The sequence below is a fragment of the Solanum dulcamara genome, chromosome 2 (assembly GCF_947179165.1).
Source record: "Solanum dulcamara chromosome 2, daSolDulc1.2, whole genome shotgun sequence".
In the NCBI taxonomy this organism is placed as follows: Eukaryota; Viridiplantae; Streptophyta; class Magnoliopsida; order Solanales; family Solanaceae; genus Solanum; species Solanum dulcamara.
Window position 1 is genome coordinate 69,654,241 of NC_077238.1, and position 20,848 is coordinate 69,675,088.

A 20,848-nucleotide genomic window follows, 5' to 3' on the forward strand; every position below is an offset into this window, starting at 1 on the left:
CTACAGTTACCTTTAAACCAAATCCTTGGGTCATCTGCAGCTTTGGGTTATTAACAAACAAGTCTTGAAATTTAGATACCAGTTCAAGCAGTTTGCTTTACAAAGAAAAAGTTAGACCAATATCAGCAATTGAAAGAAATTTCTATGATTAATAGGAACAGTAAATTACCTATTCGAGATACTAAATACAGTGGTGCTGACAGGAAGTGTTGATGATTCAATAATCTGGACAGGTTGTAAGTATAGGAAGTTTGCAATTGATGCATGCTGCAAAAAGCTGGTAACACAGAACCTAACAGTTGAGAGGCAGTAGCCGTGGAAGATGATTTGGGAGACTACAGGTCGTCAAAGCAGGCCTGCTTTGGATAGATTGCTACCATTGGCACGTGCCTAACACAAGATAATTTACAGAGAAGAGGTTATATGTTGTGTATGTGATGCTCTAGTTATGCGAAGAAGCAATTTAGTCAGTCAATCACATATTTATCCACTGCAGATTTTGTTGACAGATTTGGACCATGTTTATGAACCTGCATGGGGTTCAAGGGTGATGCCTGATGGACAATTTTTCTAGTGAGAATAGTGGATGTTCTGGTCCTTCTCCGGACCCGCGCATAGCTGGAGCTTTAGTGCACCGGGCTGCCCTTTAATAATGGATGTTCTGAAGGGAAAAAGAATACATTGCTCTTGTAAAATTCAAATTTTATAAAATCCATACTTGGTGTATAGAAAATGACTGGAAAAACATTCTGGAATCGTTGGATCCTTTTATCCATTATAAATTGTCCATAAAAGGACTCGAGGAACTATTTTGAGAGACCAATTACCTCATCTTTATCAGTTAACTTAAGATACCAGCAGCACGGTAGTTCAAAGCAAAGAAAACAATTGCTGAAATGTTGTTTTTTCAGAATGAATTTAAATTACTGGGAGCTTAGTGGGATGACCGATTTCATAATGTTCTCCCCAGCTTCCAAGAGCTAAAAAACAGTGAAGTATGGAAAGGAAATATGGATGGAAGTTTCACAGTAAGGTCCTGCTACATGGTTTTAGAAGGAAGGCCTTTGGGAGATCCTGCAGTTCCATGGAAACTATTCTGGAAATCAAAAGCACCTGCCAAGTAATGTGTTTTGTTTGGTTAGTGATGAAAGAAGCCCGTCTCACTCAGTGATAACTTGCAAAGAAGAGGCGTCCAGCTAAGCAATATATGCTACATGCGTGGAGAATTTCTGAGACAGTTAACCATCTTTTTCTTCATTGTTCCATGGTAACTCAGGTCTGGCAAATGTTCTATAGTCTGGGTTTGAAATGAGTGATTCCAGGTCTACTGCAGATGTTTTGAAATGATGGAACAAGAAAGATTTGTCAAAATCTATGAAGATTATATGGAACACCATTCTAACATGCAGATGGTGGCATATATGGAGAGAACTAGAAGAGTTTTTGAAGGAAAAGCCATCTTAAGATAATATCTGCATCACCCTTTCAAAAGAAGCAGAAACCTTACAGTTCATAGAATCATTACATAGATAGTTAGGGATCTTTATGGCTTCTTTTTGGTATGTAACTTTACTGCACTCTTTGTGTCTTTCAGTGTATAATATATATACCATTTCAAAACGGAAGAAAAGATTCCAGGATCTTTTGTGTGTACTTGGTAACTCTTTGTATTTCTATTAATAAATAAATTATCTTACTTATTCCCCTCACGCCCCACAACCAGTAAGAACAAAAGGAGCTGGCAGAGAACAAATAATATCTGCAAATACTGTGTAGCTGCATGGAGGTTTATGTGGTGCCTTAATTCTTAATAGCTCTTGTATAGGAATATTATAATATTTTCTGCTGATTTTCCTTAATTGTGACATTTCTTTTCTATCAACCTTTTTATTTCCCTGTGTGACAACTCTGAGCCACTCTTTATATATTTGGACTAGATTTGACAAACAAACAAAACCAGCAATATACTTTATTAGTATCGGGGAAAACAAGCAAGCTCTGGATCACTTCTAACCACAACTTATTCGCTAATTCTTCAACATTAGTCAGTTTGGAAAGTAAGACATCTGTCTCCAAGTTTAACTCAGACATAGATCCTTTCTTTTTTCAGGAGCCCGTGTCAAACCAAAAGACTCACTGAATTCCAATTTTTCAACTATTGCTAGGTATCCACCATAAGCCTCTCCCCATTTGAATCTCACCCTTCCCTTTTAACCCATTTGAATCTCACCCTTCCCTTTTAACTTTTAAGGTTATGGCATCCTAATATTCTGCTAAATGGATGGATCTTATCGTCGTCTCGTGAAAGGATTGGCGGACACAGAAGGTGCATGGCTGTCAAGGTGTTGGGATAAGTGAGGTTTTATTGCGTTAATTATAAGGAAAACATTCAAATATATCTATCTCAATCTTGTGGCAATTTTCCTCTTCAAATCACATCAAGATGAACTTTGAAGGAATAGGGAAGGCTACTCTATGTCTGATCTTTTAGCCCCATAATATTTTTCCTGAAAACCTATTAAGTGCACTTTTGCAATCGCCTCTCATTAGGAAAACAAATTGATCCATAGAAACCAGAAAAGAAAAAACAAATACTTCTGTAAAGTTGCCAAAATTAGCTGAAATTGTTCTCCTGCCTTAAGCTTGTGCAGCTGTTGCTCATATTGTGGCCTTATCACAGTGTTCATGCAAGTGATCAATGAATCTGAGTCTATTCCTAAGATAAGAGCATTTTATCATTTTTGTGTGTTATGGTTCTACTTCTAAAAAAATATAATACATGTTTTTAACACTACGTGAACGTAACATAACATCACTGGTGCCTATCGCTATGATACGTTAGTCTCCAAATAATTTGGTTAATTGTGTCACGTTCATTAATGTGATTCAGGTACATTTGTGTCTTATGGTTCCTCACCAGTGTTTTTAATGTTGAATAGAAGTCATACACATTGTTCTACACTACACAAAATGCCCTTGGACTGTTGCTTGTCAACTTGAACTGTGTTGCACTTACAATAGTTATTGTTCCTGGCAGGATGTGACAGCAACTAAGGGAAACGATTTCGAAGACTATTTTCTAAAGCGTGAACTGCTTATGGGAATTTACGAAAAGGGATTTGAGAGACCATCACCAATCCAGGAGGAGAGTATTCCAATTGTTCTAACTGGAAGTGATATTTTGGCGAGGGCCAAGAATGGAACTGGAAAGACTGCTGCCTTCTGCATTCCTGCATTAGAAAAAATTGATCAGGACAACAATGTCATTCAAGGTTCTTATCTAATTGAATAGTTGTTATATTGTGAGTTCTCTGCTGGTTGGAACTGTAACAAAATTAAATTGCCTACATAGTGCAGTTTGAATCTGTTTATTTATTTGATCACTACTCAAGCTTGAGCATAAGCTTGGCTTATAGCTTAGGTATTGAATGAACTAAGTTTGAGCTGAACTTATTTTGGGCCCCTCAACAACATCCCCTTTCCTTCTAGTAAAATTTCAATGTATCAGTATGGAAACTATATGACAATATGGGTAGCAGTCTTAAACCAAATCACCAACATATCTACAGGTCGGAAAATGATATCTTCAGGTACTCAATTTCAAGCTAGTCTGTTAAAACGTTCCGCTTTTCAGGGGGTTGCAATTTTTCAAAACCATAAAATTCAAAGCCCCATCATGTAGGCATTCTTGTTTCTCTTGAAAAGACTAGTGAAAAGTTGTATGAGACCTTCCATTTAAGAAGCTATGTGATAAAAGCGTATTAGTCTGCCACTCTCTTCTTATCTCTCCATGTGTTACTCCCTCCGTTTCAATTTGTTTGTCTTACTTCCTTTTTAGTTCGTTTCAAGAAAATGTCTCTTTCATTTTTTGGCATTCTTTAATTCTAACTTTCCACTTAACATGTTTAAGACCACAAGATTAAAGGGCATTTTTCGTACATTTGACATATCTTTTGTTTAAGACAACAAGGTCTAAAGGTCTTCTTACTTTCTTTTAACTCCCTGTCAAGTTAAAACCAGACAAACTAATTGAAATGGAGGGAGTAGTAGATATTACTGTAACTGCTAGTTTTTTCTTGGGTCATCAAGCTAGAGTTACTTGAATTAGAAGATGTGTTAACTCTCTTATTCTGCAACACTGCATTATATTCTGATATAAAAGTACAATACCTATAGTCTATGTTTCCTAAAATGAAGAAACTTTTAAAAAGTAAAATTAAGAGCCTGTTCGGAGACCTGGAGCCCCCTTGTCCAAATTTTATTTATTTTTTAGTTGACTAGTTTTTGCCATTTTAAATACTTTTTTTTCTATTTCAAAATACTTGTGAGAGGCATCCCACGGGCTGAGAAACTTTTTGTAAGAGGAGATTTTAATGGACACATAGGGACCACTTTAGGAGGATACAATGATCTTCATGCTTTGGGGATAGAAATGAAGGAGGGGTTTCATTGTTAGACTTCACGAAAGCTTTTAAGTTGGTCATTACTAGCTCGAGTTTCCACAAAAGAGAGGAGCACTTGGTAACCTACCGTAGTACAGTGGCTAAGTCTCAGATATATTACTTACTCCTTAAGAAGTTGATAGAAGTTTATGCAAGGACTGCTAGGTTATCCAGAGAGAGAATCTTACGACCCAACATAAGCTTGTGGTTATGGATTTAGATATCAAGAGGAGGAAGAAGACGAGGGTTGCTTATGACTTACCACGGATTAGATGTGGAGGCCTGACTGAGGCCAAAGCTTGGGAGATTGGAGAGAAGTTGGTGGCTATAGGGGCTTGGGGGAGATAGTGGGGACGCAGATAGTATGTGGGCTAGGATAGTTTACTGCATCAGAGAAACACCTAAAGAGGTGTTGGGGGTCTCAAGAGGTAAACCGGGCGAGCATAAAAGGGATTGGTGATGGAATGGAGAGGTCCAAGGAAATATTGAAGCTAAGAAGTGGCTTGTGTGGCGTAGCAGAAAGCTTAGATGAGGAGAACAGAAAAAAGAATAGAGAAAGGTATAAGACGACGAAGAAGGAAGCAAACTGCGATCATGGCAGCTAAATTGACAGCTTTTGAGCACTTGTATGAAGAACTCGAGTGCAAAGGAGGGGATAGGAAGCTGTATAGGATCGCCAAGGTGAGAGAGGAGGGCCCATGACCTAAACCAAGTGAAGTGCTTTAAGGATGAGAATGACGACGTGTTCGAAGAGGCGCACATTAGACAAGCTTGTAAATTGGTGGGATAGTCTATCACTGAGCTGAGCACCTTATATGCTAGTAGGATGCTGGTTCAAAGGTAAAAGTAATGGAGTTAAATAAATTGCCATCAAGAGCTTCTGAAAGCAAGTTTCATCAGTTACGGACATTAGTATAATGGGACACATTGTTAATGTCTTAATTGCACATCAGAAAGTAATTAAGGTACGACTTTTTCCTGGAGATTTCTTGTAATGCATAGACTACCACAAATATTTTCTTATGTTAGAAGGTACAATATTTTGGTCATGTGGAGTGTGGTTGATACTATGCATTAAGTAGTCTTATGTTGATCCTTATAATTGGTTCACTAAGTTACTGTTGATGCCTCCATATGCAGTTATTATTCTTGTTCCAACTCGGGAATTGGCTCTTCAAACATCTCAAGTTTGCAAAGAACTAGGGAAGCACTTAAAAATTCAAGTCATGGTTTCCACTGGGGGTACCAGCTTAAAGGACGACATAATGAGACTGTATCAGCCAGTGCATTTGCTTGTTGGAACTCCTGGAAGAATACTTGACCTTGCAAGGAAAGGAGTGTGTGTTTTGAAAGATTGCTCCATGCTTGTCATGGATGAGGTAATTCTTCTTCTTCTCTTTCCCCTTTGCTTTTTCCTTCTGTGAAACCGCATGGCTATTTTACTCTTAGAGAGCGGACAACCAAAAGGCTATAGTGATTGCCTAATGTTATCAGTTCTTCAAGAACCTTGTTGAATACAGAGTACTCCTCATGTGCAATATTAAGAAAGTCTCATCAACATAATACTTTTGATATGTCCATAACATTTATTTCTGATTTGGAGAAGAATATGCGAGTAATGCTTTAAGCTAGTTTAGTTATCTCTCATTTGGAACCTAGAAAGTCAAGAAACAAGCTATAACATTCTTCCCTTTCGTGAATAATAATTTCAAAGTTTTTCAAAAGGACTGTTCCTTATGAAGCTATAACGTATTCACATTTTATTACGAGTTTACTGGAATAAATGATTTTCTTTAACATCTCCTCCCATCCCCCACCTCCACCCCCACCCTACACACAAAAAAGAAATTCATAGAGATAACACTATATGTTACTTTTAATTTAATTGTGTTTACTTATGTCCTTCAGGCTGATAAGCTTCTATCACCAGAGTTCCTACCTTCCATTGAGCAGCTGATCCGCTTCTTGCCCACAAATCGGCAGATATTAATGTTTTCTGCTACATTCCCTGTTACAGTCAAGGCCTTCAAAGATAGATACTTGCAGAAGCCTTATGTTATCAACCTTATGGATGAACTTACACTCAAGGGTATTACCCAGTTTTATGCTTTTGTTGAAGAAAGACAGAAACTTCACTGCCTTAACACTCTGTTCTCGAAGGTTGGTACTTCACCAAACTATTAACGGTGAATCGGTGATCTGAGAAGTTACAACAATTCATAATATAATATTCTTTTCTGTGTTTGCAGCTTCAAATAAACCAATCAATAATTTTTTGCAACTCTGTGAATCGTGTGGAACTTCTTGCCAAGAAGATCACGGAACTGGGTTATTCGTGTTTCTATATCCATGCGAAGATGCTTCAAGATCATAGGAACAGGGTTTTTCATGACTTCCGCAATGGTGCTTGCAGGAACCTTGTCTGTACTGGTATGATAATTGCATCTACTTTGAACTGCTAGTACTCATGCTTGCTGGTGTTTCTTGTTGTAACTGCTGAGTCAGTGGTAGGTGGTCATTGAAGTTAATTGTTGAATTTGCTTCTATGATTGTGGATGATGATTGTCATTGCAAATATTACCATTGAAGATCAATTCTTATGTCCCTCTAAGCATATTTACCGGTTCATCATTGTCTTTAGAATATGTTTTTGAGTAGTCAAATATCAAGAGAAACTTTATTTTTTGAGAAGGTAACAACTTGTATCCTATTCCAAAAAAATCAGAACCTGCCACAACATATTACAGGTTCATATTACAATTGTGGAGAGTAGCAGGAAGATCTTCATTCCTATAGAAAAATTTACAAGGAACCTAAAACATCTGTAACTGATTCTAGATCTTCCATGTACTCCTGTTTACACCCAAAATGAAACAAAACTAAGCAGTTCATCTTCCATTCAGTAGTTCTGCCGTCTGCACAACTGCTGCGATGTTCTTCTCTTCTTCTCTTCTTCTTTTTCTATTTCTATTCAGCAGTGAAGATAAAGAATTATTTTTTTGAAGTTTTATTCAGCAGTTTGGCCATTTTTTTTTGAAGATAAAGCATATGCTTTGTTTTTTTCCACATAGTCTGGCTGCTTTATTATTGCTTTTAAATTTTGTTGCAGCTGCTCTGTTATTGTTTTGAAAATTTGACTCGTATGACTGAATTATTATTCTATTTTTTCTTTGTAGTAAGTTGTATTTTCTTAATGGCACAAAAAAAGGATCCAGCTTGGGCATATGGAATTGCCATGGGAAGTAACACAAAAATCAAATGTGTTTTTTGTGATATGACATATAATGGTGGAATATTTCGTCACAAGAAACATCTTATTGGTGGTTATAAAGATGTTAAAGTGTGTCCAAAGGTCCCGAATAGTGTGAAGGAAGAAATAAAGGAGTATTTTACGAAAAAAAATGAATTTAAAACTCAAATGAATCCTGAAGCATCCATGGTTAATCTTGTTGATAATGATGAAATGGATGATGAAGTTGAAGTGAATATGCCCATGGGGCCTCCCTCAAAAAAGAAACCTTCAACTAGTGAAAGTGGGTCATCCACCGCTAGCAATGTCAAAGGTCCTCTTAATCTTTGTTTCTCGTAAAAACCAAATGAAAAGAGAAAAGGTGGACCTATTGATCTAGAGACTTCTAGCAAGATTTTACGGGATCGTGTTGTATCTGCTTTTGCTAGGTGAATGTATGATGCAGGATTGCCTTTCAATTGTGTTAACTACACCGAAAGTTTTGGTGAATTCATTAAGGCAGTAGGCCAATATGGTCCTGGAATGAAGCCCCCCACCTATCATGAGGTAAGAGTTCCTTGTTTAAAAAAAGAGGTGGAAAAGAAAAACAAAATTGTAGAAGATCATAAGGTTCAATGGAAAACGTATGGTTGTTCCATTATGATGGATAAATGGACAGCAAGGAATGGGAAAATGATCATCAATGTTTTGGTGAATTCTCCAAAAGGGAGTATGTTCCTTAAATCTCATGATGCTAGTGACTCTTCTACTGATTCTAATAAGATGTTTAACTAGTTTGAGAAGACTATCTTGAAAATAGGCAAGGAAAATGTGGTACAAGTTGTGACTGATAATGCAAATAAGAACAAAAAAGCGGGTGACATGTTGAAGGGAGTGTTCCCGCATATTTTCTGGACTCCTTGTGCTGCTCACTGTATCAACTTGATGTTTGGTGACATTTTCAAAGAGGCCCCGTATTCTACAGGTGAACTTGAGTCTTGATATTTAATGTTCTTTTTTAATCTTCATGTTAGTTTTCTTACTTATTAACTATTAAATTTTTTTGAATAGTTTTTGGTAAGGCTGTTAAGATACATTCTTATATCAGTCAAAGGGCACTGTTGTTGAATATGATGAGGAGATACACAAAGCAAAGAAACTTGGTAAAACCTGCTAAGATAAGATTCGCAACAACGTTTTTGACATTGCATAGTTTTTATATGCAAAAGAAAAATCTAAGAACCATGTTTATGTCCACTGAATTGAATGAAAGTGTCTATGCAAAGGAAGCTCTTGGGAAAGAAGTTGCGAGACACATCATTAGTCCATATTTTTGGAATGAGATTGTTCAAGCACTTTGAGTTTGTGGTCCTTTAGTTAATGTACTTCGTATGGTGGATGGGGAGAAAAAACCACCAATGGGCTATATTTATGAAGCCATGGATAGGGCCAAAGAAAGTATTGAAAAGGCATTCAATTATGATGAAAGGAAATATATGAATGTTTTCAAAATCATTGATGCAAGGTGGGCGGATCAACTTCATCAACCTTTACATGCAGCTGGACATATTTTGAACCTGGGGCTCTATTTTAAAAATAATTGAGATGAAGACTTTAACTAAAGAAGTGTGGTTGGGATATCATGCATGTGTTGAGAGGATGATCCTAGATAAAACTTTGTAAGACAAAATAGGGGATGAGCTTGGTGTGTACATGAAAGTTGATGGGCTACTTGGAATTGAGTCGACCATTAGAGCTAGAACCTTAAGGTCACCAGGTGAGCATTTCAACATTTAACTGTTAGAGCTTTAACTTTTAAGTTATTACATATTAACTTTTAAAATAATTCTTCTATAGTTGAATGGTGGATGCAATATGGTCATAATGTCCCAAACTTGCAACAATTTGCTATTAGAGTGCAAAGTTTAACTTGTAGCTCATCCGGTTGCGAGAGAAATTGGAGCGTTACATGTGAGAACCTATATTACGTTATTACTAAATTAAATGGTATCTTAATTGTCCAAAGTCCTCCCATTAATTACTTTCTACAAATTCTATGCAGATTTATACTAAAAAGAGAAACAGGCTCGAATTAAAACGCCTGAATGATCTAGTGTTCATCAAATATAATAGAACATTGGTGCATCGCTACAATGCTCGCAATACCATTGATCCAATTTTGTTGGATAATATTGATGATGCAAATGAATGGTTAACTGGAGCACCCCAAAATCATGAAGATGAAGAAGTATATGAAGGAGAAGGTCTCACTTATGGTGATGTTGCTACAGCTAGTGGTGTGGAGGAGAATATTTATGGTTTTAGGGGGAGTACTTTAAGGGGAAAGGAAAAAAGAGTAGCTATAGGTTCAAGTTCATGTTCAAATAGAAGTAGAACTCTTGTTGATGAGTCCTCCGATGAGGAAGAAAATGAGGACCAAGTAGAAGTAGAACCCTTGTTGATGGCACTTCAAGAGTTTGAGGATCTTGTTGAAGAATAGGATTTTGCTCTCTTTGTGATTTGGTTATGCATTTGCTTCATATGTTGTTACTTATGAGGATTATTGACTATCTAGTTACTTTTTAATCTAAGCCTTTTGAGTTCTTGATTATTTATCTTATGCATATTTTATATTTTATATTTTTATACTAAATAGCTCTTTTTCTGAAAAAAGCATGCGCTTTGCTTCACTCTTCTCGCTTCTTAAAACACTGGCCCCAGTTAGGAGGTGTGAGCGGTTGGATTTGGAGGTCATGCGGAGGGGTAGGGATAGACCGAAAAAGTATTGGAGAGAGGTGATTAGACAAGATATGGCAATACTCCATATCACCGAGAACATGACCTTAGATAGAAAGAAATGGAGATCGCGGATTAGGGTAGAAGGCTAGTAGGGGTAGAATGGTGTCTGGCCGTGTCCGGTTTAGGGTAGTCGTAGGTCTAGGTGTGCCTTTATAGTTGTGTTGTTACTTCCTTTGATTATCACTTTATCACATTACTTTGCTATCGTTATTGTTCTTGTTCTGTAAAATTTGCATCACTATTGTTATTGTTCTTATTATTGCCTTTGATTATTACATTACTTTGCTATCGTTATTATTCTTGTTATTCGTTTTTTGTGCCTTTATGCTATATATATTATTTTTTCCTCTATTACTTGGAACTGTGACTTTTGAGCCGAGGGTCTTTCGGAAACAACCTCTTTATCTCCATGAGGTAATTGTAAGGTCTGCGTACATCCTACCCTCCCCATACCCCACTTGTGGGATTTCATTGGGTATGTTGTTGTATGTTGTCGTAGTGAAAATGTTTTCCAAATATTTTGACCAGCAAAAATAGGAAAATTGGATACTAAGCACACCCGTTGTGTCTACACTTTTGCTATCATGCAAATTACTATCGAGTTGTTGATTCATGGGCTTGATAATAAGATCATGGTCTTCTGAGCCTCTAATCTCCTATTCATGTTAGCCTCATACCTATATTGCTAAGTGATGATATGTTAGCTTCCACAAATGCATTTACATCTACCATATGTGAACCAAATAGGGCAAATTAGGTATATCTCTATCCTAGCTGCAAATTCACTCCCTCAGGATCACATCCTACTCTATTTGACCCTCGTTCTATCTTAAGTTTCCTCTCCGAGTTTCGTTACAGAATATAGATTTATTCTACTGATTGCGAAGCAGTACAATAGTAAGCACAAGATCAAATAAATAACTCATACGATAGAGACTGCAAGGATAACTTAGATTACGACATCAACATTCATCCCAGGCCATAACCTTAGAACTAGGGCGTGTAGCCATTTATGTTCTGATTACAATTGCAAAAGTTCATAATCAAAGCAAGAAACAATGATAAAATGAAGAGAAGAAGTGTAATTCTAAGAGAAGTAGCGATGTTGCGTCTATTTTGTTCTCCAAAACAACAATAGTTCTCTGAAAATGACCAAGGGTTCTTCATATAGTGTTGAGAAAAGACCTACAGTGCCCACCCCAAAACGGGTGGGACTTAGAAATTATGTTGGTCCAGGTAGTCTGCCTCGCGGCTCGAGGAAGTGGCTCGCGCTGAGCTTCGCCCTGCGAGGCCCTGCCTTTCTTCCAATTTCAGAGTCTTTGAATCAGGGTCTTGCTCCCCACTTTGCTCCGCGAGGGCCTGCTAAAATCTTCACGCCAAGTCATTTTCTTGAGCTTTTCACCTACAAATTAACATGGCATATCAATTAGTTCCACAAAGCAAGAATGAGTAATAGTTAGGAGTATTTAGCATGTTACTCTCAAAGCAAGGCATTAATGTGGGTGAAACATGGCGCTAATAGACATATAAATACGCCTAACATCAGACAGTCAACCATCTTTTCCTTAACTGTAAGATAACAGCAGAACTATGGAGAATTATCTTAAACCTAAAAGACATATTCTGGACCATGTCTGGTATGGTTGAGGGCTCTAAATAGTTAGGAGGAAACAAGCTAACAGGCAATGGATAGGAGTAGATGGAGAATTGTCCCTGTCAGCATATGGTGGACAATTTGGAAGGAAAGGAATGCCAAATGTTTTGAGAATGGAGTGCAGAAGATCAAGCTAAACTTCGTCTTGCTTTTGTGTTTTTAGTGTAATCAGTTACGCAAAATGATATTGTTTCTATTATGGCGGAGTGGCTTGAGAGACCCTTGTACTTGTTTCGATTTGTCATTCCGGTCCATGTACTTCACTAAGTTTCTTCCAGACACTTGTAATTATTGAACCACACTATTTTGAGCTATTCTGACCTTTGGCCGATCCTATGTGGCAACTTGGTGGTTGGAACAGATGCATGAATTTCACGCGATTAACAAGTATAAACACAAAAATTTAGACTGAGAAATTATTAAAATAAGAAAAAAAAATTAAAAATTTGACACCTCTTTCTTCTTTCCCCCACTCCATCCTCTGTTCCCTCTCCCATATCTTTTTCCTTTCTTACCATTTCCCATTTTCACCACCTTCTAGTCTTCAATCAATGTTTGAGAAAAATAATTAGAAAATCTTCTCCGGATAGCAATCATCAGACCAGAGCAGAAACTACAAAAAAAAATAACTCCAATTAAATTCAGTTCATATCCAAATACAAAAACCTCAAATTTCAATACAATCAATTACTTTGACACACTATTAACAGGTCTAGAATGCCCAGAAGCCAAACCAAAGAGAAATACAACACAGAATCACAAAAATCAAATCTTTCAGCTCACTCTTCCAGCAAAGGTGAACTGGAAATAGAGATTATAAAGATCTGTAGGACTGATGATAAGAAACGCGGAAGTGAAACAGAAATTGGGGGTAAAGAAAATGAGATAATTGAAAGAAAAAATTGAGAATAGAAGTGGCAGAACATAATAGGATGAAGATGGTGGAGGGAAGAGGAAGGTTCCACAAAGGGAAGGTGGAGGTGGTGGTGGTGCTGGATTGAAAAAGAAACGAAAAAATTGAACTTTATAAATCAATAAATTAATATGACGTGTAATATAAAATCCGATGTGAAAATCGATGTGTCATTCATATCAGAAATCTTAAGAGAACACATGATGAGGGGGCCTTAAAAGAGAGTGGTTTAACAATGACAAGTGTCTGGATGAAACCCTGTGAAGTACAGGGACCGGGGTGACAAAACTGGAACCAGTATAAGGGTCTTTCAAGTCATTCCGCGTTCTATTATTGATGTTTTAGATTCAATATAGACATAGGACGGTAGAAATTGAGAGTGCTTTTGTGAATATGGTTACATTTCATGTTTATTCATTAGATACATAGATATAGTTACTAGTTTCAAAAAATAATCTCATTCATAAAGCATATCGGAAACAATTGCATAATAATATTCTTGATATATTTGCAAATGATTGTTTAGTTTGTTGCATTGAGAAGGACATACTTATAAATGTAAGTAAATCTTGTAGCTAGTAATTAACATGAACATTAAAAGTTAATGGTGCCTACCCCGCCTTCAAATCCTGCGTCTGCCTCTGGTTGTGAATGCAAAATTTTGGGGCTAAATTGCAAATATTTATATATCTGAAGTTCATGGTTCTATGTATAACAGTATTCTAATTTCCCAATAGTGATGGGTGAAATTATTTGATGACATTAGTTTATAATTATCTGGAGGAATTGAATTGTTTTAAGCTTGGAACTTGTGCCCACTTTGTTCATAGTAGTGATCTCTCTTACTTTTGTTCTTTCCGTGCATGGGGTCCATCGGGGTATAAGTAATATTTCAGTATTTTTGCAAATGAACTTTATTACTCTTGTTTTGTTTTATATGACATTGCCACTCTTTACTTTTTAGCATGTTCCTAAAAGAATGGCATCTTTCCGTATTTGGAAATCCTCAACTTTAAATCTCCCTTTTTAGCTTTAATGACATGTTTAACACCACAAGAGTTAAAGGTACTTTTGGTATGTGCCCAAAGTCTTCTTCTCTTTTTTAAACTTTGTGTTAGTCAAGCACCTAAATATGTTGTCAAAGATGAAATATTTGGAAGTACCAATATTGTCAAAGTTGCCTTAAGCCGAGGCCCAAAACATGTTTGAGCATTTTCCCTCACTTAGCGGAATCTTCAATGTCATTATCAAAGCTCTAAGACCTATATTCCCTTGACAATGAGCATAATCTTAAAGAAACGACACTAAACAATTGATATCTTACTTAATCATAAAATTTCAATTTGGTTGTCCATATATTTGTTATTCATTCTTATAATTATTAATCTTCAACTACAAATACGTATTTGTATTTTTTCTACATTTTATGCCTTTCTTCATTATAAAGACCCCACTCTATTTGCGCTTTGCACTTAAAGCCCCAATGGACCTTAGATATTTCTTGCATTTTTCGCCTTGATTACATTGTCAAAGTACTTGTTGGACCATGAGTCTTTTCTAATACTGAATTCCAGTATTTGAATTACAAGTGGTAGTGGTTTAAAGGTGTATTTCAAGTGAATTGATTTTTACCCACAAATTTTTAACTTTCAAAATTTCCTTTTCCATTCATGTCCAAACACAATTTCAACTACCACAAACTCTTTGTCAACTTCAACTCAAAAGTGTCCAACCGTATACATAGTGATTTAACACTGACCTAGTGTAGCCTCCATTTGAATTTTACTATTGCATGATGATCCTGGCATTGTTGCCTATTTTTTTAGATATAAATATTAATGTTGCTTTCATATTCATGATCCACACTTAATTACCCTGAGTCCTATTAGTTTCCCCAAGGAGAAAACATTTCCCCAAGTCCTGCTCTTGCGTGGTGATAAGTAACTGGGGTCTCTTGTTATGTATGTCCCTTAGATTGGTTAAGTATCTTTGGTCACTTTCATGTTGTCCAAAGATCTGGTTTACTAATTGCATGATGATAATGAATTGCATGTTCTGCTTATTATTTAATGTTTATATATCTTGTGGATTGATCAAGTAACTTAGCTTACTTCATGTTGAGCTCAGATTTGTTTACTAGAGGGATAGACATTCAAGCAGTCAATGTTGTTATCAACTTTGATTTCCCAAAGAACTCAGAAACATATTTACACAGGGTATGTGATACAGATCCTTACCAAGTGAATCATCTCTCTTTTTGTGCTTTTATATTTTTCATATTTACTTTTTGTGCAGGTCGGGCGGTCTGGGAGATTTGGTCACCTTGGATTAGCTGTCAACCTAATTACTTTTGAGGATCGCTTCAATCTGTAAGTGTAAAGTAGTTCATCTCCTATATAGGTCATTTGGTTTGCATTCTTCCTTTTGTTTTTATTTTTAGTGATATTAATTTTTTTGATAGGTATAGAATTGAACAAGAGCTAGGAACTGAGATTAAGCAAATTCCGCCACATATAGACCAGGCTGTGTATTGCGGGTAATCGATCATTTGCATGGTTGATACTGCTCTGGATGGTGAGTCGTTAATGAAGAGATGCTTCATGCACACAGTTTGTCTGAGTGCTGAGCTGAGCTACTAGAGAATCTAGTTTTTCCACATAGAAATGCATCCTTTGACAGCTTTAGTTGTCCATTAGTGTTTGTAGTTCGTTTTGGTGGCATTGAAGATGGTTGGCACATCTTGCATGAGTTATGATGTCTTATTTCCTTGAATATCTTCCCTAAACATAAGGAGAGAGGGTGGGCAGATATTTTTTGAACACGTGCTTTCTTGGAATTGTCAGTATTTTGTGTTTGAAGATATGTGACTCCTGAGAATCTAAAAGAACGATAGACTTGGGTCTTAAGTGATTGCTGAGACAACAAAGTGAATTTTAGATCTTTGGCTCCTAACTGCCCTTTAGATGATGCAAAAAGTATGTAATGGAATATATTGTCACTGGAAGGGTCTGTTCATTAATCGACTATCTTTTGATGGGCTCTCGTTTCTGTAGTGTGTGACATTCATAGTTGTTTTATTTCTGTCTGTAGAACAAAGCTGTTGTGTAACTATTTTCTGTTAGTTGTTCCACCTTATGGTCATTGACGACATGGTATTGATGTAGAGATGTCATGGAGACGTGCCTATCGGCAAACATGTGAAGTGGTAGAACAATCTTTAATGGTGAAATGACCTGAGCCATTCAAGTGCAGCTTCAGGATTTACCAGCTTTTATAATTTATAGGGTATGGCCCTGTGCTCGAGGGGGAAATTCATCCTTCTGTAGTTATTTCTACTTTTAAGTTAGGTTTTGGAAGAATAATGAGGTGATCGTATCCAAGAACGAATATATTTGGCTTGGATGATGCGAAGAATATGATTGTGTATTAGCTACTAGTAGTAGTATCTCTTGGTTGTATTTGTGCCAACGGAGAGTGTGTTAGTAGGTCTGTTTTCCTAAGCCATTTAAAGTGAACATATTATTCTAAAAGCATTTGTATCACTTCTTATAATATTTATCTAGATTATATGCAAATGCTTTTAGAATAATATTTTTTGTTTACATATTGAACTTAATAAAATAAATAAGAAATTTATTTTTTTTGTAGAAAATATTATGTTTCGTACCAAACCTACCTTAAAATCGCCCTTGACAATTAATGTGGGTTATCACAGTTGCAAGTTTGACGCCTTGAAAAAAATGGTATTATCAGTTTCCAAGTGAGTAAAATTTCCCAAAATGGTAACGACGTCTCAAACCAAGGGGAATTTCTTTTGAATTAAAGATTATTTGGTATCAAAACAAGGGATATGCACACACTTTTTTATTTGGATTCGTAAAATCTAAATAAAAATAGTTGATTTTCTTTTGTTTACGAAAATTGGTCAAGGACATTAGTTGAAATGAATTATATGTGATGCTTTGAACATGAAAACGCAAAGCTCTACCATTTATCAACCTTATTCAGACACATTAATCAAAGATCTTTTTTGGTGAAGGAGAGAAAGTTTGACAAGTTAAAAAGTCTCGTTGAAAGCAGGAACTTAGATTGTGACGACTATTTTCACTAGTTTCAAAGATTTGATTGACAAACTTTAGTTCACACTTCACTCTGTTCAAAAATAGTTGTCATGTCGAAAGGTCAATTTAACTAATTTTCGAAGATTGAGTTAAATTTTTTTTATTTCCTCCATCCAACAATACTTGTCCACTATTGATTTTGCACAATTTTTAAGAAACTATAAATAAAGTGGTAACTTTACTATATCATCTTTTGAATATAATAAATACAATGTCTTGAAAAATGTAATAGGAAAATAACTATTAATTAATGATAAAGGTAAATTAGGAACCAAGTATAAATTATCTCTTGATTTCATAAATTGGACGAATATTGTTGGATAATTTTTTTTAATATAGTGACAAGTAAAAATTGATCAAGGGAATAATATTTTCTACAAACAGAGAGACATTGTTGTTGTGGTTGTGCCCACTTAGATTATCAATTGTCTTGGAAAAATGAATAGCATTTCTCCAACCCCCTTTGTCTCGTTTGGTTTGGATACATAGGCATTCAATGCTGGAACATCACGTTCCCTTCTAGTTTAAGATTTCTTTTTTGACATTTGTTGAATTTGCATACAAAACTTTATTTGTTTCGTCTCTCGTTATATTAGTGCCCAATTCAATCATGAGTTTAGTAGAATCTAATATTTTGGGATCAAATTTTTATATATATGTGTAAAATCTTTCAACTCGAAATTGAAAACAAGTATAAAAGATATTTAGGTATATAATTTATGAAACACCTTTTCCATCTAGAATTTACAACATTTAAATTTTAAATAACAATCGCTTACTCTCAGATTTGTGAGACAAAGTGAAATGAAGACAACACAATTCAAATAGCAGCTAACATTGATAGACTCTACCAAGTTTAGTACAATTATGGTTTAAGTTGTCAATTTGTGTAGGGTTACAAATACCAAAAAGATGAGATTTCTTGCCGTCTTATAATTTGAATGAAAAAAATAGAGTTTGTGTCGATTTTACTAAACAAGCGAGCCAATCACGGGTAACCCCCGGTCCGACCGTCCTTTCTATCTTATTAGTCAAGCGCGCTAATGCTAACTAGAAATAGCCATTCTTAGATTTTTCACATGTAAAAATGAAAATATAATATAAAAAAAACTAATTATTTTTGTAAAAAGTTAAAAAAATAATAATCATTTCTCCTATGTATATTTATAGTTGCTTTTGATGTAGGACCAGAGCTAGAAGTCTAGATACAAATTCAGCTAAATTTAGTAACATTACTTAAATAATATATTTATAGTAAGAAGTTTATTCAAAATATGTATAAATATTAAAATTTAAATATTAATTATTCACACTTAAAATCATCATTATAAAATTCAAAATTCATATTCTAATTTTGCCTCTGTACATACGTGAGTTTTGACTACATTCATTTCATTGACAAAGTTTAAGAGTCAGAAAAGGAAAGGCATGTTAGCCTATCACAAGATAAGAGATTGCCTAACAAGTGTTCCTGTCTCCTCCATTAATATTGCTCTTTACATGAATGTTGGTTTTGTCTTCTTGTATTTATCAATGTTTTGAAATTTCATGATCCCTTCATTAACTCCCCTCCCCTCTTCTCCCCTCTTTATCTTCTCTTTCATACTAAATGCATATTCTGTAGTTTCTCTTTTCCTCCCTCTAATGGGGTCCAAGAATTTAAGTTAGTAGATGCAGAGAGCCATTAATGCACCTGATATTTTCCTGCGGCCAAATTGGTAGTCCAGAATCTAAATGAGATGTATAAAAATAAGGAGAAGTTATCCGATTACACAAACATTCCTATTATATTTATTAATTTTTATTATTATTTAAAATTATTATATTTTATATACTATTAATAATTTTGTATCAGATTTCAAGTCAGATCACTTAGATATATAATTTTTGCTACCAGATACACTAAAATAAGAAGAGACGCGAGCGAGAAAAGAAGGAAGGCGAGTGAGATTGATTTATATATCTCAGATACATGCGAATCACACTAGATACATACTAGATACATGTATTTGAATGTATCTGGAATACCAGACAGTGGAGAGAGAGATGGGAGGGAGACGAACGAAAATTTGTATATGTATTCAGATATATGCGAATCCACTTGGATACCGTGTATCTAGAATAAATTACACCTAATTTTGATCATATGTATCCCGAGATACATGTATCTGGATATATCAAAATTTGATAAAATTCGTAATATTGCAAACTCGCGTGTATCTAAATAATTAGCTCTTAAACTAATAAAATTTGTGTAAGTTACCCAAAAAATAATGTTAATCGAAGTAATGAATGAAAAGAAAGTTTCTATTTTCTAGACCTTAACAGTCCTTAAGATCCATAGACTCATATAGCTCACTAATTTAATGCGCTATATGAGTCATTAAAATTAAGCCAGACTTCTGATTACCATTTGATTCTTTTAGGCTCTTTATAGACTTTTTTTTCACTATATTTGTACTATTTGACTTTATGTATTCGTAGTGAAGAAAAATAGAGCGTTATATAATTTTTTTTTCTTCAAAGCTCATCCAAACTCTATCTAAAGAGGATTTTGGATGAGCTTAAAATTCATCCATCTCTTATATTTCAAAGAACTTCACTTAATTTACTCTCATATTCAATCGTTGCTATTTCTCAACATCTTTTTGAAATAAATTGAATGATCAAAATTGTTAGGGTTTCATTATTTTGGGACAATGAAATCGTTCATAACGGTAATATTGTCCATTATAGTTGTCCACCACAATTCAAGATTAAGTTTTCAGTTACACTGATGTAACACCCCCTAAAAACGTTGTATATGGTGTTCCAATTCTTGAAGATACTGCTTCTATATTTTGGGCATAACTTTTCATAGAATGGTCTGAATTAGGTGATTCAAATTTCTGAATAACCCCAACATCATTACCTACAATTTTTGTGGACCATAGCTTAAGATTCGGAGGTTAAGTAGGTCAAATAAATTAATCTTTGCAAGACTTGGTGTTGTAACGAAATGGAGTATTTGTAGAAGAAAAATCATATCTCACTATAGGATATTCCAAATAAGTTGATTCTTGAACGACATGAAAGAAGACTTCTAGAGCTACAATTCATATGAGACATCAAATCCTAATTAGGAAGTTATCTTATTCAAACATAGCTCCGAAAAAAGGTATTCCGTAAAAAGAAGATTCATCTCACCGACCATGGAAGATCTAAATCCATTTGACATCACAATCCTCCATTAAATTTTTATATTTTTCTTTATAATTATTTTTATTATTGTTAGGCTTCTCTTTCACACCTATAAATACTCACATTATTTCATCATTTTATTCATCAAACTTTTTCAAACAACTCTTCTCTTTATACACTTCTTTACTCATTCTCAAAATATAATTTTAGTTCTTAGTAGTGTAAAAATACTATTTCGGTGATTCATATACTCCGTGTAGTACACAAAATGCTCCGACGAGGAGAAAAGGCTAGGAATTCAAGAGTGTTCATTATGTCCTTAGATTCTGAGTAAAGTTTTAGATTCCAGGTATGTAGGCTTCAATGAGAGTATTCCTTCCACTCTAATGCCTTAAGTATTTTGATTATATGATAAATTATGTTTATTTTCTTTAAGCTTTACTCTAAGATATGTGGGTGTTTATCCATGGGTTCTTCCACCCATTGAGTCCAAAACTCTTTCAACTAAAT

At 35.2% G+C, this 20,848-nt stretch overlaps 1 protein-coding gene across 3 annotated transcripts in view; it reads left to right on the forward strand.

Annotated features, from left to right (window-relative positions):
• The window catches only part of LOC129880661 (DEAD-box ATP-dependent RNA helicase 8-like), a 34,227-nt gene extending 17,745 nt beyond the window's left edge, over positions 1-16,482 (forward strand). The window contains exons 3-10 of one of the 3 annotated variants that reach the window (XM_055954793.1): positions 3,038-3,272; positions 5,583-5,821; positions 6,351-6,602; positions 6,692-6,872; positions 15,165-15,253; positions 15,333-15,406; positions 15,499-15,611; positions 16,202-16,482. In XM_055954793.1, the coding sequence (XP_055810768.1) occupies positions 3,038-3,272; positions 5,583-5,821; positions 6,351-6,602; positions 6,692-6,872; positions 15,165-15,253; positions 15,333-15,406; positions 15,499-15,577 (1,149 nt within the window). In that variant the 3' untranslated portion in view covers positions 15,578-15,611; positions 16,202-16,482. Of the gene's footprint in view, positions 1-3,037; positions 3,273-5,582; positions 5,822-6,350; positions 6,603-6,691; positions 6,873-15,164; positions 15,254-15,332; positions 15,407-15,498 lie in introns of all 3 variants that reach the window. The other 2 variants (XM_055954794.1, XM_055954792.1) reach the window with 2 other exon arrangements.
• Positions 16,483-20,848: the final 4,366 nt, after the last annotated feature.